Consider the following 17,496-nt stretch of genomic DNA (forward strand, 5'->3'; position numbering starts at 1 on the left):
TTTTCTAATAATATTTTGTGCAGATATCAAGGTTGATTTCATTGATCCTGTTATGGATCTTCACTGTTTTTGGATATGTGTAGAATATTCAGATTTGCATACTAATATTATCTATAACACCAGGAATGACAGACAGAATATAGCTGCCTGCTTCAAATCTATCATGCCCTCAATTATATCACCTGATGAGGTCAAGGAGACTCTGTAATTGTTATTTATTTAAGAATCTTGAGATGGAAGATTAAATTGTATTATCCATGGGTGTCCAGTGTAATCACAGAAGGATCAGATGTAGTAAAGGAAGATGTGATGATCAGATAAAGAAGCTGGCGTGACCTGAAGAAGGGACCACAAGCCAAGATAAACAGGTGTCCTTGTGAATCTGAAAAAGGTAAAGAAATAATTTCTATCCTGAACCTTCTAATGAAAAGTGCCTACAAAACCTTGTTTTTATACTTCAGGATCCAAACTATAAATCTGGATAGTTTTAAGCCTCTAAAATTGTGATTTATTAAAACACCAATAATACATTAATATACCATGACATCCAATATCAACATGTTCTCTGGGAATTCTAAGACTTCTTAAAGTAGGCTTTCTTCCTATAAGTATTTCCAATTGTTTTTTCAAGGAACCAGGATTACATACCTAGGACTATGACTGAATTCTCCATGAACTCTCTGCAGAAAACTTGCCATCTGTGGTTCTACTGCTTACTTACAGTTTTACTTTATGCTTAGACATTTTATTTTATTGCCAATAATTGCATATCCCTTAAACTTAGCTCCATTTGCTCTTTATAGCCAATTTTCTTTACAATCTCTTTTGATTTTGGTTAAATAGTATATTATTATGTTCTATTTGCACTCATTTTTATGATTTTATTTTCCTTTTGTGATGGGTGTCTTAGAGACTTTTTTTTCTGCCTTCAAACCCAGGTTTGTAATAATTTTTTTCAATTGATGATATGGCTGTTTTTTGTAGGATGAAGGTATCCCGGATTTTTAACCTGCAATGAAGAAAACGATAGTCAAGTTCTCCTTGAATTAAAAAATGGATATCTTATCTTAAATTATCCATGTTAACTAGACACTAGATGTTTCTATCTTCAACTTCATTTGTTTAGAACCTAAGTCACCATATTCTAACTTCACTACATGTCTTTGTTTCTGGAATACTCCAGATTCATGCCCCAGTGACTTTTGTTTGGACTTTTCCTTTGCCTTTGATCTTCCTGTGATTCAGTCTTTCACTTCATCAGATATCTGCTCAAAATTCTCTTCCTCAGAAAAACCTTCCTTATAAACTTATCTAAAATAGCAGTTCCTGGGTATTTTTTCTCTTTTCCTGATTTTATTTTAGTTTCAGTCCTAAATAAACATAACAGTAATGTTATGCTATTTACTTCTGTGGACAGAAAATGTTGATTGCAGGTGGTCTGTGGGAGCATAGCACTTATCTTCAGGGATGCATGGAATTATGGTGCTGACTCCTGGCCAAGAGGAAAATAATACGTAGAGGCCCACCATTAAAATGTGCAGATTCAAGTCCAAATCTAATATATAGGCATACTTAACCATATTGTCAACATGTGTATATTGATGGTTGACACTGGATTACTTGGTTTCACAACCAAGGTATAAATGATCACCAGTAAAGGACTTTCTTGGTTCTTATTGGGAATGAATCATTTACCCCACAAAAGACATGATTTGTTTTAAATCTGCCTTTTTGTTGGTGTGAAGACTCTGTAAATGGGACCTTTTGAACTTGTTGTTATTAGTTAAGTTGTAGCAATATTAAATCAGGGTGGTCTTAATCCAAATGAATGTAGGTCTTATAAAGACAAGGAATCAAGGCTCAGTTAATTAGAGACAACACAATATATTGAAGCAACACAACCTTGGAATAAAGTTGACTTTGTTCTCCTTCTCATCCAGTGCCCAGAACACATACATAAAAACCTTAAAACTTTATTGATCAGGTATTTTATGTCAAGCATTGTACTTGAGGTTATCTATACATCTGTGAAAATAATCAAAGAGAGCTGTTCACAGAGAACAGTAACTGGGAAGCTTTTCCTGCAATTGCCAGTTAGTTAATCTTTAGATTCTGAGATCCACATATATCAGTAGAAATCGGAGGCTTGTAGGAATCAGAAGTCTGAAGAAGCCAGAGAGACAGAGATGGCCATGAGATGGAGGCCCTCCATCAGCACAATACCATAGACTCTGAGAGAAAGCATGGCATTGGTGACATACTGATTTTCGACTTCTTGACTACAAGGACTGTGTCTATAAATGCTAGGTTTTTAAGCCAAACCAATAGATGGTATCTGTCACATCAGTTCTAGCAAACTAAAACAGCTCCCCAGAGATTATGGTACGTTAATTGTATCTGGGTGGTTTCTAAATCCCAGGAAAGATGCTGGAATCTGTGTTTGGAAGTTTTTTACTCTAACATGAGCCTTCTATTTTCCCTTAGTCTACTTTCACTTTTATACTGTATTTATTTTAATTAAACCCTTACATAAATCTAAAGATACTTTCAATATTTTCAACCACAGTAATATGATTCAATTTGCATAATGTTTACTTGTTTGTGTGTTTGTTTCCCCTCTCTGTCCCCAACCAGAATTATTCACTATAAGAGGAATTAGAAAACTACGACTCCAAGGCTCAAATCTAGCACACACTCTATTTTTGTATAACCCACTGGATAAAACTATTTTTTACACTACTGAAGGGTTTTAAAATAAGTAAATTAAATAAAATGAGAAGAATATGCACCAAAATCATATGTGGATCTCAGAATCTAAATATTAACTAACTGGCAATTCCAGAAAAATTTCCCAGTCACTGTTCTCTGTGAGCAGCTCTAGTTGCTTATTTTCACAGATGTATAGATAACCTCAAGTACAATGCTTGATATAAAATGTATGCTCAATAAAATTTTAAGGTGTTTGTGTATGTGTTTTGGGCACAGGGTTTGAAGGAGAACAAAGTCAATTATCTTACAAGGTACAATATAGACTATGTAAACATGATTGTGAACACACCTGATGAATATTCATTGTCCATTCCTATGAAAAAATTCACAGTGGTCTAAGAAAAATAAAATTGATTTGCACATCTATTTACTCTAGTTCCTCTCCTGCTAAAATTTCTATCCAAAAGATATATATTAGGTTATATTTCAATAGTTATCACCTCTCTATGCTGTACCAACAACTAGGATTATTTGATAATTAAATGAGTTTTTGTATATGAAGGCTGTGGAATGGGGCATTGAAAAGTACTTGATACATATTTAGTATTTTTCAGTGTGCTTGTGATTAATACCATCATCAAAAACAAACAAACAAAACAAAACAAAAAAGACAGACCTGCAGAAAAGTAAAGAGTTCCAAGCTCAACTAGTTATAATATGCAAAAGTCTTGAAATTCTTCCTCCACTTTGTGTGTGTATTCTTAGCAATTACATATCACTGTGGCTTCTTTTTATCTGTTTTCTTACTTTCCTTGCCATTTGAATATACTATAATACTTTCTAGCTGTCTCTTGTGCTCCTGCTCTATGAAAGAACTTCCCAAGCATTTTCAAGACACTCTTGAGTCCAAATCCTAAACTTAGTGTTGATAATGGGTCTAAGCCTTTTGCATATTATTAGTAGGAGAGAATAAGAGAGAAGAGTAGGAGAGATTCAAGCTTTTTCCAAGAGTCACAACCTACTCCACACTAGACAGTGGTCTATTCTAAAGTGCATCTCTCTGGGTTAAAAAAGACACCAAAATCCCAATGCAGCAAAAACCTGCATATGAAATTCTCTGTGCCATTTTCTAATATTATAAAGTTGCTCAATTCCTTACCTTTTTAAAATTCACTTGTATCATGTATAGAATGAATAGAATAAATATGTCATGGAGATGTTTTAAAACTTGAAAGAAACCATGCTTGTAACATCCTTCTTGTATTATTTCTTGTGTATTGTTGCTACTTAAAATGCAATTAATACCACTACCAGGATATCATGTAATTAATATATCACATGGTAAAAGTGTTCAAAAATACAGAATTCTGGCATATTTCATTATTTTAAAAAGCGTGAGAACATAAGTAAACATATGATTATGCATACTATTTTTATTTTATTCTTTGTGCTGACCAATTTGGTAACTTTTAACTAAAAAAAAAACTTACTTTTCAATAATAGGAATTATGGAATCCCATTTGGAAACTACAGATGGTAGATTTAGAAAAATGTCAGTTTGTATTATACCACATTATGAAACCAAAATGCAGTAGAAAATAATAGGAAAGGCATGAATTCAATAAGACAGGGAAAGTCTAAAATAACCAGTAGCAGGGATCCAAAGCACTCATGGTCTCCTAAGTGATTATGGAAAGGTAAGTCCACATGTATTCCCAAACACTTTTGCAAGAGGACTCTGTCAACATCTGGACCTGAATTAGGCATTTTAATAAGAGTAGTTTAACTGAATAAAAGCTTACATGGAACAATGATCATTCTGCCAGGTATCAGTCTGAAACTCTGCCCTCTCTGAGAGTACTGGGATCATGAAGACCTAAGAGGAGAGAGGATGTTCAGGCACCAAACTTCATGAAAATCTCAGTTGTGAAAAACACAGTTTAAACAGACAAAATCAGATAAACAGAAAACACTTTGGTAAAGAGGATTATACAGTAAGTTGCTATTCATCAACAATGTTTATTAAGTAGGCTCTTTGAACAAGAATATGTGAAAAGAATATGGTGTATGTAATTGTCTTTTGCCGAAGAGCCATTACATTTTCTTCTATCACTGGCATCATTAAAACAAGAATTATATGGAAGTGCAATGCTCTTTATAGGTCCATCATATATTATAAGTCATCTATGGTATGTATCATATAGTTTATTTATAAATAGATCTATTGAGACTGCAGTATAGTCATAAACACCTATATTTATTCCAAAGTGTGAATCAAAACAGGTATTTTTAGAGGTGGAAAGGTACAATTCTTACCATTTATAAATAAGTGAGTTTTCCTTTCCTCTTCAAAACCAATAGTAAGATTACCTCTTGAAAAGTTTCCAAATAAGGAACAACTAGAAGAAACCGAACCAAAAAGGAAGAAAACACTCAATGGATAAGGAGAATATTAAAATTGTTAATGTTTATTCTGCAGCTTTGTATTGTCATCAGGACACTTTCATTCAACTTATTCAATCAACCCTCCCCACAGGTCAAAATGTTTCACTTTTACACAACAGTGGTTCCATTTGTTACATTCATAACAGTGTAAAAAGACAGAAATAAAGTAGTTACAGTCCTGTAAGTTCACTTTGCTTTCAGGAAGGGAACCATTTTTGTGGCTGCAGATAACTGGCCTAGTTTCAGATAACTGCTCTTCAGTTTTGACACAGCTGCCTTCATTTCTTTGTTCCTCAGAGTGTAGATAACTGGGTTTAAAATGGGAGGAAAGATGGCGTTAAACTCAGCAAGGACCTTGTAAACCTAATAACTGCTGAAGGGCCACAGGTAGATGAAGATGCAGGGACCAAAGACTGATGTGACCACAAGGATGTGGGTGGTCCACGGGATGCAGGCCTGTGCTATCCATGCTGGCGGAGGAGAAACTCACCATCAGCACCCCTAACCCACACTGTTTATCAGAAATAAGTAGACTGATGGCTAGTCCTGGTCTACATGTTTACACAGCCACATACTAGTGAGGGTAAAATATCCCTTAGTGAGGGAGCCCCTTGGATACCCTGAAATCAAAAACCTTTGCTTGGGGCAGGGGCCTGAGCCGAGCACCCACGTGCTTGCATGGAGAAGCTGGTCACCCATATGGCAGAGGAGGCATCGCGGACCCCTGGAGGCACATGGCCATGCTAGACTCTCCCGGCCTAGGTCACCCGCTCAGCTTCCTGCCCCAGGAGAGGAGACCGGCCTGCAGGGTCGAGTGGCAAGACCTGAGGGCATGAAGTGCTCAAGGGAGCAGAGATGACATGTTGGTATCAGTAGTCAAGCCGGCCTCAGCACGTGGTGAAGATGAAAGTCCAGGTGAAGTTGGGAGATGCACAATATTAAATGGCTGAATAGAGTAAACCAAGTTATCTTTCCAGGAATGACAAGTTCTACAAGGATGTGATGGAGGTTGGAGAGCTAGCAAAACGTGCCTGTTTCACTGATATTGTAGTACATGCAGTATGCTGTAGGGTGGATCCTTCACAGAAGCAGATGAGCCTTTATGTCGTGATGCTAAGGATGTCTGGCACCTTACCAGAGGCTAGGAATAGGAACTAAAATGTTAATTCATGTCTTAAACGTCTGTGAAAAAAATGGCACTTTTGACAGCATCTATCTACATGTCCAGACCAGCAATGAGTCAGCAATGGATTTCTACAGGAACTTGATTTTGAGATTATTGAGGCAAGGAAGAATTACTACAAGAAGATAGAACCTGCAGATGCTCATGTGCTACAGAAAAACCTCAAAGTCCCTTCTGGCCAGAATGCAGATGTGCAAAAAACAGATACCTGAACAAATCACAAATGAACTTTCTTGCACTTGTTTGTCACCAAATAAAAGAGAGGCCCATTGATTTTTCCCCTTTTTCTTTTAAAGCTTCCTCCATCGTTATCTTGTTTCTCTCTCTTTCTTCTCTATTTCCTTCCTTTTTCCCTAAAATTTTAATACTTTCAAGTACTTTAAACATTAATCATATTTGAATTGTTTTAGTTTTCTGACTTTTGTGAGGTGGTTTCATTGATGGAAGGAGAAGGTATAGATATGTTTAGTTTCATAGTTAAGATATATGGTCTCAAAGAACAGGATGTCAAATAATGTCAAAAGTTTAGCTAATTTTTTTCATGAACTGCTTTCACATTAAAGGGCAGAGCCTATAAAATATTGTATATTCAAAAGACAAAAGAAGCAACAACAATATCTTATTAGTAATTCATAGAGTTTATTTTATTTATTTATTTTATTTTAACATGTGTGGGCACCAGGAATTGAACCCTGGTCTCCAGCATGTCAGGCAGGCGAGAACTCTGTGAGCCACTGTGGCCCGCACAGTACTTGGGGTTTTTAATACTATTTGTGGAATACTAATCCCTAAACACTGCCTTCATTCCACCTTTAGTCCTTCTGAGTGCTGTCTCAGGAGCTGGACCATTACTATTATCCTTGTAAGAAATACTTAAGCTTTTGTTGTTTCCTTAGCAGCTTTTCCTCTCTTCCCTGCTGGTGGTTGAGGTAGATGGGGCAGTTTGGTGAGGTAGTGTTTATACTTCAGTCTCAGTGTTTGGGTTAAACTACTTTTTCCTGGTGGGTGGGCTGGTTGTTAGCAGCTTTATTTTTCCTGCTATTGATTGTTCCTAGTAGCATTAACTTTTAGAGTGTGGGCTGGTTAGATCAATTTATTTTAATAAATAACCCAGCTATAGACATGGCCTTTAACTGGCTGAAAGACATTTGTTGTGATTTACCTTTCTTCCTCCTGTCCTTTTCGTTCAGTGAACCCCAACAGTAGTTTTAGTCAGCATTGTTAAAAATGGAGTCTAGACCTTTGAAGGTTAAAGCCCTCTAATTAAATCTGAAGCAGATGTTTTCTCTTGGACTTTATTAAAAAGGACTTAAAGGGAAGTTTAGATGGACTTGTGATACAAAAAATTCATTTAACATCAGCTAATGCAGGTAGCTAAACCTGTGGCCACTGAGTATTTGACTATATAGGAAAGAATACCAGGACAGTATTTTTGAGAACATAGTTATGCTATTATTTATCTGTTGGAGAAGAGCCCAGATTTAATGTACTCTGTACCTGCAATGTTGAGTTTAAGGATTTAGGGAAGAGTGGAATTGTTAAATGTATTGCTTCTATCCTTGGAAAAGTAGAAGTCTAGAAGTGTTAATAATGCATGTGTCACTATGACCTACTCAACTAAAAGAACTGACTTATAAAATGGAATATTTTCTGGCACGTAGACAAGTGACTTTGATTGGTTGATATAATTTTGTATGATGGGAAACATCTGAAATGGTTTTGTCTTTTCTTCCCATAGTCCCTTCTCCAATATTTAAAATTTTTTACATTGTCAATACTGATGGCCCAGTACAATGTCCCATTAGATTTTATAACAGTGCACAGGGTTTGCATTTTCTCTCAGTTTACTTTAAAAGGAAAGTTGATTCATAACATTTATCCTATTTTGTAAAATTCTGTTATGAAAGCCTCATCTTTCCAAATATACTATTTACAAGGTGTTTATGTACATTTTATAATCCTAAATTTTTATTTGAGAATGTGAAAGTATAATAGACTTAAACAGTCTTATTGAGTGCCAAGAATAATACAGAAAAGGAACGTAGTTGATGAGTGAATATACAGGGTTCTAATTTTAAGATATTAAAAATCTCCAAAGACCATGCTATTTCTTGAGCATCAATTTCTTAAGCAGTCCAAATCTAGCTTAAAAGAAAGGTTTCATATGAAGCACCTTTAGCCTTCATGGATAAGCTTCAGCTCCCTCTGGCCAAGAGAAGGGTATTTGAGTTACAGAAGGCATTAGTGTGAAGAATTCACTCTTTGTAGACTTCAGATATCAAAATAGATTTTGATATTTAAATGAGTTTTCTGAGATGGCCCTGCATCTATTGTAATATATATAGTAATATATGGTATGTTACCATAACCATTTTGCCTGGACTATCTAATCAGTCCTATGGATGTATCCTTAAGTGTGGTTGTTGAAACCAAAATAGCTGCCTCATGACTAATTAAACACATGTTATTTAAGGAGGGAAAAAAATTAAATTCTGAAATGTGTAGGGTCCCTGTCATTATGGTTTCTCTTTTTCCATACTAGTCAGTAACTTAACCTAAATCATTAATATGTGTAAAAGGTTGATTTTCCTGCCTCAAACTTGTATTAAATAATTCCACCCACTTAAGAACGTAGATGCTGGACACCAAGTCATATGCCTATGAATCAGCAAATAATGAAGAGTGCCCTATGTTGAGTTGGTAATTTTAATATGTAATAATAATTAACCTTCTTGGAAGTAATACAGTAAATGATTCTATTAACTGGAAGATCACAGAATGTGGCCATATTACAGTAAAGATTTTACTGTGGGGTGAATAGGTAAAAATTATATTGTATGATAATTGATTTAGGTTCTAAAGCACAGAATCTGCAGATAAATCTATTCAATGTATAATTTGTCCAGATTTGTTTTCATTTGTGTGAGGAAATTCTGAAATATCTCCCAAAGCAGTGTACTTTCCAACTGAAAGTCCTCCAGAAATAGAAGTATTGGGGAATCATTGTGTTTGGTGGTGGAAGAGAAATGCTCCCTCAGTTTTTTGGATGAAATAACTCAAAAAATACCTAAATGGCTAAGTTTACTTGGTGCAGTTAAGAATTAAACTTGTCAATTTTAACATTTCTGTTACATCAGAAATAAACTTATGCGATGTTCTGCTGAATAAAAATAACTTTTTCTTGTTTCTTGGTGGTTAATTGCCCTGTGCCATTGAGGAAGGGCACAAACAACTGTGCTTGCAATTCTCAGACCTCGGACATGCTTTCTACACTCTCCTGTTTCAAACTTTTTTTTTAATTACTCTTATATTTAGTAAGCCTTACCTGAATCTTAGAATATATTGAATTTTCAAGCTCTTTTATTTGATTAAACTTATTTCATGTTTATCTACTTGTGTGTTCACTATTTTGTTTGATATCTATTTTCATCTCTAGAATTTATGTTCTGTGGCAGTGGTTGGGACACTCTGGCCTAATGGGAGAAATAGGGACCAAAGTCTGTTTTTGAATAGTCCAATTATTAAGAATCATTTCTCCACTTTCAATGAAACAAACAAACAAAAATCAAAACAACAACAGCAAAAGTGGGAAAATGTGCAGCAGAAACTCATAGAGCCTAAATATTAACTATCTGGAATTTAGAAAGGATTTGCGAATCCCTGCTTTATGTAAACAGGGATCTAGAGTGTTAAATACACAGATACATGGATGGCCCTAAGAACAATGCTTGTCATATAATAGATGCTCAGTGAAATATTAATGTGTAGGAATATGTGTGTATGTGATGGGAGAGTTTAAGAAGAGCAACTGTACTCCAAGGTTGTACTGCTTAAAAATTCAACAACTAAATATGGGAAGAGCACACTATTTGTGAGTCTGCCTGTTTCTCTCCTAGAGGGGAAAAATAAACCATATTGGATGAGAGAAATAGCACTTGTTTACATATCTTCACTGGCTCTTCTCTTACCTAATGTTCTGTCTACCAAGGTGAATGTTAGAATTCTAGTATATGGTTTCCTCCTTTCTCACTCACAGTAGAAAGTAGAGCCAGAGTACAGAGGTTCAAAATACCTTAGCTGGCCAGCCTGACTGGGCTTAATTTTCCATTGTGCCATCAAGGCTCTGAGACCATTGGCAAGTTGCTTCATCTCTTTGTGCTCCAATCTCAACATCGGCAAATAAGTGTGGTAATCATACCAGCCCTGAATAAACCTAAAAAAATAGAGGTTTTGAGAGGATTAAGTGAGTCATTGGTATATAAAGTAAGAACAGACATTGAAAAGTGTCTGTCTTATATAAAAAAGTACTATATAAGTGTTCTTGCATTTAATCATTAAAATAAAGTAAGACCCAAGGCAAAATAAAAATTTCTGAGGCTAACTTATTTCCACAACAATCACAAGCTCTTCAATTCTTCCTTCATTTTTTGTCTTTTCTTAATACTTGTGCATTACTGAGTTTTGTTTCTGATTTTCTTAATTTCTTTACCAAATGAATGTACAATAATATTTATTCCAGTTACCTGTCCTCCTGCTGTATGACTAATCTTACAGGAGTCTTAGGAGGCTCTTGAGTCTGAATCCTAGAATTCTTGCTGATAATGAGTCTGACTTTTCCATATTACTAGTAAGAGAGTGTGAGAGTCTAAGCAGAGAATCAAGTTTTATGCAAAGATCAGAACCTACTCTACACTAGGTAATAGTCCATTCTATAACTGTGTCCTTCTGGGACAAGATGCCAAAAATCCAAACACAACAAAAACCTGGACAAGAAAGACACACTGCCTTTTTCTAACCTTTGAAAATTTCTCAATTTCTTTAGCCTTTCTTAATCCTATTTCTTAATCTTATAATGCATAAAATGAGCAGAAAAAATATCTCAATGAGAAAAATTTCAAAGACCTAATGCACTAAAATCCTTACTACATGGCTCTTTGTGCTGTGTTAATTGAAATTAGCTAGTAACAAAGTAATAGATCATCTGTTTTATATACTACATTGGAAAAGTACAAAAGTATATAATTTGGGGATATTATATTATTACATAAATCTGAGTAGATACATATACCAAGACAGTAGTGCATTCTTGACTTTATGTTTTGAATCCTGAACAATATAACATCTTTCTTTCAGAAATAATTTTTTTGGAACTAAGATTATAGATTCCATTTGGGAAATTCTAGGCAGTGGGGTCTATAAAAGAGCCAGACAACATTATTCAGATTGGAATTAGAAAACAGCACAAAAATATATGAAAATCCTTGAATATGATGTGAGGGAATCATAAAATAATGTACAGTGGGATTCCAAAGTAATTTTAGCCTCAAACGTATTCTTGGAGGTGCAATCCCATTGTTATCACAAAGGTGTAACAATGGGGCTCTGCAATCAGTAGGGCCTACATTAGGCAATTTGACAATGATTTTAAATGAAAGTCCATATAGAAAAACATCCATTTTTACTGGGGTCATTATGAAAATCTACTTTTTAAAAAGAAGATAGAGACCTTGAATTCCTAGGTGGAGAGAAGATGTTTATGACAGGATTCAGGCACCAATCCTCATGAAAAGGCATGCTACTGAAGAATAATTCATCTCTAAAATCACCACATTTTTTTTAATTTTGTCTCTATCATCTGAAAATTGGGTTCAAAACAATGACTTATGAGAAATAGGAAGAGCTTTTTTCTTTTTTAACATTTATACATAAATGGAATTTTCTCATGATCTCTTAAGTAGATAATTCTATATCTTAAAAAGATGTTATTTTAAAAAATTGAAGTATGAAACAAAAACAAAGAAGTAAAGCACCCATGATAGAAAGAAGAGAGTTTTAAAATTGTTAACATGTGTTCTGTATTTTCATTTTCATAATTACTCTTTCATTCATGTTTCCCAATCAATCCTTCCCTTTCAGCAAACTGATATGCTTTAACCTCACAGAGATTCCATTTGTGACCACCAACAATGCTAATGTGGTGACAATGCACTAATTTAATTGATTTCTAAGGAAAGAATATTTCTAAAGGCTGCAGAAACCTGGCCAGGCTTCAAATACTTGCTCTTCAGTTTTGACATAGCTGACTTCACTTCTTTGTTTCTTAGAGTGTAGATAACTAGGTTTAAAATGGGAGTAAAAATGGTGTAGAACACTGCAAGGACCTTGTCAGCTGAATAACTACTGAAGGGCCATACATAGATGAAGATACATGGACCAAAATATAATATGACCACTGTGATGTGGGCGGTCAGCATGGAGTGAGCCTTTGCCATGCTGGTGGAGGAGTATTTCCTGACTGTGATAAGTATCACAGTGTAGGAATTGACCAGGAGGACAAAGGAACTCATAGAGAGAAAGCCACTATTTGCGACCACTACTAGGCTGATGACATATGTGTCTATGCAGGCCACCTTGGTCACTAGAGGGAGGTCACAGAAAAAACTATCCACTTGATTGGGACCACAGAAAGGAAGGTTCACAGTAAAGGCCAACTGGCTAAGAGTATGGAGGAGGCCAATACACCATTCAATGATGACCAACATAATACACACATGATGCCTCATGATCGTCATGTAGTGGAGAGGTTTGCAAATAGCAACATAGTGGTCATAGACCATGGATACAAGGAGCACCATCTCACCACCACCAAATAGGTGAAGGAAGAAAATCTGAGTCAGACAAGCCTCAAAATAAATAGTCTTACTCTTTACCAGAAAGTCAGCAATCATTTTGGGGGTAGCAAAGGAAGCTAGACACATATCTGTAAAAGAGAGGTTTCCAAGCAGAAAGTACATGGGGGTGTGAAGGCGGGCATCTGAGGTCACAGTGAGGATGATGAGAAAGTTTCCCAGCAGGATTCCAGTATAAATTAGTAAAAATATTACAAACAAGAAAGGTTGGAGCTCCTTATAACTAGAGAGTCCCAGCAATACAAATTCGATCACCATAGAATGATTTGTCTCATGCATTGAATTTGGGACTTCACTTACCTGTATAGGAGAGAAAAATATATCAATCAATGAACAGAACATAGGTTTAATTACCCAATTCTGCTCAAATATATATGCAGATTTTCAGGCATCTGTTACAACCACATGCCAATCAAAGTAAGACAAACAGTCTGTCTCATCATAGGAAAAAGAAATCAATTTCAGCCAGTTGGTTCATTCACAAAGATGACTACTACAAGTCAAAGCAACTAATTTACAAAGGAAAATCTACATCTGAAAAGTTAATTTGATATTACAGAAGTCCAGTCTCAGAATCTGCAGGAACAGAATGCCATTTTTCTTCAATAAATTAAATAAGAATTCCTAGCAAAAGGAAAAGTGTGCAACTGGTAACAGAATTAGAATTTCACAAATTAATTTGACTAAGGGGTGTCAGACTCAAGGAATTCATGTTATATTATTCTATTCAAATACCTGGCAAAAAGAGATCTGAAAAGTAGATATTCTTGAAGAGAGGAAAGGGACAAAAGGGGGCTTTAGAAAGTTTCTGAAGTACTGGTAATATTCAGTTTCTTTATTTAAGTTGATATTTGGCTTCTTGGTGGTGGCAAGAAGAAATGAGATTTCCTTTGCCTTTCTCTTCATGGGTATTAATGACCTATTCCTGTAAAACTTGAAGTACTTTTCTCATTGCTAGTAAGAATGATTTTGAAATTGACTTAAACAGACATCTCATTCCAGAACACAGCATTAATAGAAAGATAAATTTTACGTTTTGCATCCCAAACTATTAAGATTATCTTAATACCTGAAAATTCAATTTTATCTTTGAGTGTTTTTTTTTATCATATGCTATAGCATTTATGGATAGAAGGGAGGGAGTTTCAGCTTGCTTCTTTGTTTCAAAGGTCAGTATTGCCCCAACAACAAAAAATATGATACGTTTATTTGCTCTTCTGTCATTGACTAGCTTGGTGAATTTCGGCAAAGCTCTTTCAATCAAAACCTTTACTTTCAGAATTTAAGAGGAAGATATTGGGCAACAGAATCTGTAAGTTTCTTTCCAATATAAATCCAGTATTTTCTGTTCATTCTCTCTGAGGATTTTAAATGCCTAACTTTAGCATGGGCACTGAGAAATGCATTTAACATAAGGGAAGTTAGCTTTATACTTGCCAGCTGAAGACCATTTACAGATATCATAGTCCTTTGTTCATTTAGGGAAGATCATATGCCTTCATTTCTCACATCCCCAGGACCTTCTTTTCTAACTGAAGCAACAGAAATTCATCACTTAGTAACAGGACTATTTTTTGTTTAAACCAAGTAAAATTCCTTCGTGTGGGGGGAAAAAAGCTATATTAATAAATTATTATAAGGTAAAATCACTGCTGTATCTTCAGGTTGCTGTATGACATCAAGCAGTTCATTTAGCCTTTTAGGACTCTGTGTCCTCAAGAATAAAAATTTGAGTATAACATTGCTCTCTAAGAAGCATTTAAAAGAAACATTTGAATCACTTACTTAAAGATTCTAGGATGAGAGCTGTTTAATCAGTTGTAATGGCTAATTACTACACATGTAAAACATTTTTAATGATGATTTTCTCCAAGTCATATTTTGTATTTGTTCCTTGTAATTAAAAGTGCTGAAGATGGCATGATATTACTTATTTAGAAATGATTTTTCCATTCCTGGAAATTCTCCACAAAAGACAATTTTCTTATAATATCATAGAGTGAATTAATATATACATAGAGAAATGTGCTAGATGACTCTCACATCCCTCATATAAAGTAATTCTGTAAAATTCCCAATACTACAACAGTGAAATAGTGTTAATGGTACATAAACTGGAGTAGGTGCTAATGCAGTTTGCAGAGGCTATCAAACATTACGAGTTAAAAGTTAAGGTCTTCAGAATCTTTCCTTCATTCCCTTCTACCTCCAGCCTGCCTCCCGTCTTCTTACCTGTCAGTCACTGTAAATAAGAGGACCTGAAAATGCTTACTCCTTAAAATATGTTGATGAATTTCTTTCCTTAACCAAGATGAAATGGACAGAGTGGGACACATTATTTACAGTCAGAAAGGCTTGAAAAGTGGTTGACATTTTTCTGGGAAAAACACTGACCTGGTACTAAGATGAGTCATAAAGCAGGTTTATTTTTACCAGAAATAGGCTCAAGATGTTCATAGCCTGGATGAGCTCTCTTCCAGGAAGTGGTACAAGCCTGGGCACTGTATCCTAATGGAATCTCCATATATTAGGGGAGCACTGGAAAATCTCAGGAATCTAACAGAAGAAAGGAGGTTGAGCAAAAAGAAAGAGACAAATTAACACTGCAAACAAATGCACCTATTTCATATGTTGTTTTGAATTTAATATAGTGTTGCATCATTGCTTTTGTTTCTAAGAAATCAAATTAAGAAAGTTATTTGCAATCACAATAACTAGCAAAGACCTCTAGAAATTGAAACTAATCCTACCTCACTAAGGGCCACATGAAAGGGTCCAATCCCTGCTTTCCATCCTACCAGTATATATTTGTCATGTGCTACTTTCAAATTTAACCTCCAGAAATATAAATGACAATCTTTAAGGAATTAAATCATTGACCTCAAGGGAGAGTTCAACAATCTCAGCTCTACAATAGGCTGCACAAAATGAATAATCTCCAATCAGTGGATCATGGGGTGGGGACACAGGCTAACAGTAACTGTCTAGTAGAGAAATCTGCTAAACACAACCCGAGTCAGAATCACATATTTATGAGCTGTAGTTTAATAATGGGATCATTTATAACTATTTAAGGAAATAGAGGTTATTCAATAAATGAATGTGGTAGAAAAACTATTTTATTTGTACAGAAGTCCTTCAAGCAAATGAATTTAAGTTAAAGCAAAATTTTAAGAAACTATAACTAAATATCAGGAAAATGGAAGAGTAGACACACCTGGCAAATGCCAACTCACAGAAATTTCAAAGAAAAAGGATAAGCAGAATCTCTTAGAAACAATTTTTGCAAAATAATGAACAACAGTCAACTCTAAAAAATAGCCGTGTAAGCACTCTAATAAAAATGTGTAAAAATTAGGACTAATAAGAAAAAATAATATTTAAACAATGTGAGTAAAAAATATTGACCTAATTAATTCATTGCAAAGAAATAATATTTTTGTATTTTTCCCAATAGCTTGAGCACAAAGTTGGAATTTGCATTTGGAGCCATTCTGAAAATCATTTTCTTCAATAGATTAGTTAAATTTATGTATATTTATTTATAAAACTGATATTTCTTTTTAATTTATGCAGTTCTTCTATGCTATATGTATGTCATATAGCATTAGTTATACAGCATTTATTGCATGTGTGTCTGTTTCTTCTGCTTTTTAGTTTTTTATTTCTCTTGGCATTTATAATTTTAGGTTTTTGTTCTCATAATTATCTACATTAGTCACTTTTGTCACACTTAGGGCTCTACAATTTAGTTATTTTAAAATGAAGACTTCCTACCCTATACTTTATGTGTTGTAATCAATTAGCTTTATCTGCTTTCATTTCTTTACGCTTTGCCCTTTTATCTCTGTATGCTGTCCACTGATTTAATATCACTTTATGTGTTTTATCAGAAGTAAACTCACACAGGATTCTTTCAACGTTTCTCTTCCTTTAGACTTAATTTTACCATTTTGTATATTACTTCATATCACTAGAGAAATGTTTCCTTGGCTCAAATTTTATTTAAAATATCATAACATTTGTAAGCTAACATTTGATAGCTTACAAGAATTCATTGCCTTATTGTACTTTATTACACTTTCATAGATACTAGGTCTTTTACAAATAAAGGTTTGTGACAACAATGTTTTAGCTCAAGCAAGTCTGTTCGTACCACTTTTCTGAAAGCTTGTGCCCACTTTGTGTCTCTATGTCATATTTTAATTGGTTGTACACATTGTCTTTTTAGAAATAATGCCATTGCACACTTAATAGACTATAGTGTAAATGCGACGTTATAAGCACTGGGAAACCAAACAATTCACATGACTCACTTTATTGCAACATTCTTTTTATTACAGAGGTTTGGAATCAAAACTTCAGTACCTATGTGGTATTACTTTATAACTCTCTCTTTAAAGTCAAATGCTTATGATATATCACTGATGTGGCTATTTAGGGAAACCTTTTTCAAGTCAAAATCCAACC

General features: G+C 34.7%; 1 protein-coding gene and 1 pseudogene across 1 annotated transcript; one reads left to right on the top strand and one right to left on the bottom strand.

The window, feature by feature from the left end:
- The first annotated feature begins 6,057 nt into the window (after nt 1-6,057).
- Nucleotides 6,058-6,549, top strand: LOC143655327 (N-alpha-acetyltransferase 50 pseudogene; annotated as a pseudogene).
- Nucleotides 6,550-10,363: 3,814 nt separating this feature from the next.
- Nucleotides 10,364-13,305, bottom strand: LOC143655328 (olfactory receptor 4K15-like). The gene is made up of 3 exons (XM_077126698.1): nt 12,395-13,305; nt 10,861-10,932; nt 10,364-10,550 (listed from the first exon to the last, which is right to left on the bottom strand). The coding sequence occupies exons 1-3, from the start codon at nt 13,303-13,305 to the stop codon at nt 10,364-10,366; spliced, it is 1,170 nt and encodes a 389-aa protein (XP_076982813.1).
- Between the last annotated feature and the right edge of the window lie 4,191 nt (nt 13,306-17,496).

Source organism: Tamandua tetradactyla, chromosome 14 (genome assembly GCF_023851605.1).
Source record: "Tamandua tetradactyla isolate mTamTet1 chromosome 14, mTamTet1.pri, whole genome shotgun sequence".
In the NCBI taxonomy this organism is placed as follows: domain Eukaryota; kingdom Metazoa; phylum Chordata; class Mammalia; order Pilosa; family Myrmecophagidae; genus Tamandua; species Tamandua tetradactyla.

Excerpts from the sequence above, each read along its gene's own strand:
- LOC143655328 (XM_077126698.1), bottom strand. The coding sequence starts at position 13,305 with ATGCATGAGACAAATCATTCTATGGTGATCGAATTTGTATTGCTGGGA. Across the intron at positions 10,933-12,394 it reads ATGTCAAAACTGAAGAGCAA|CAAGAATTCTAGGATTCAGA; the intron begins GTATTTGAAGCC and ends ACTCATTATCAG. Across the intron at positions 10,551-10,860 it reads GTCATACAGCAGGAGGACAG|GTTTATTCAGGGCTGGTATG; the intron begins GTAACTGGAATA and ends CTATTTTTTTAG.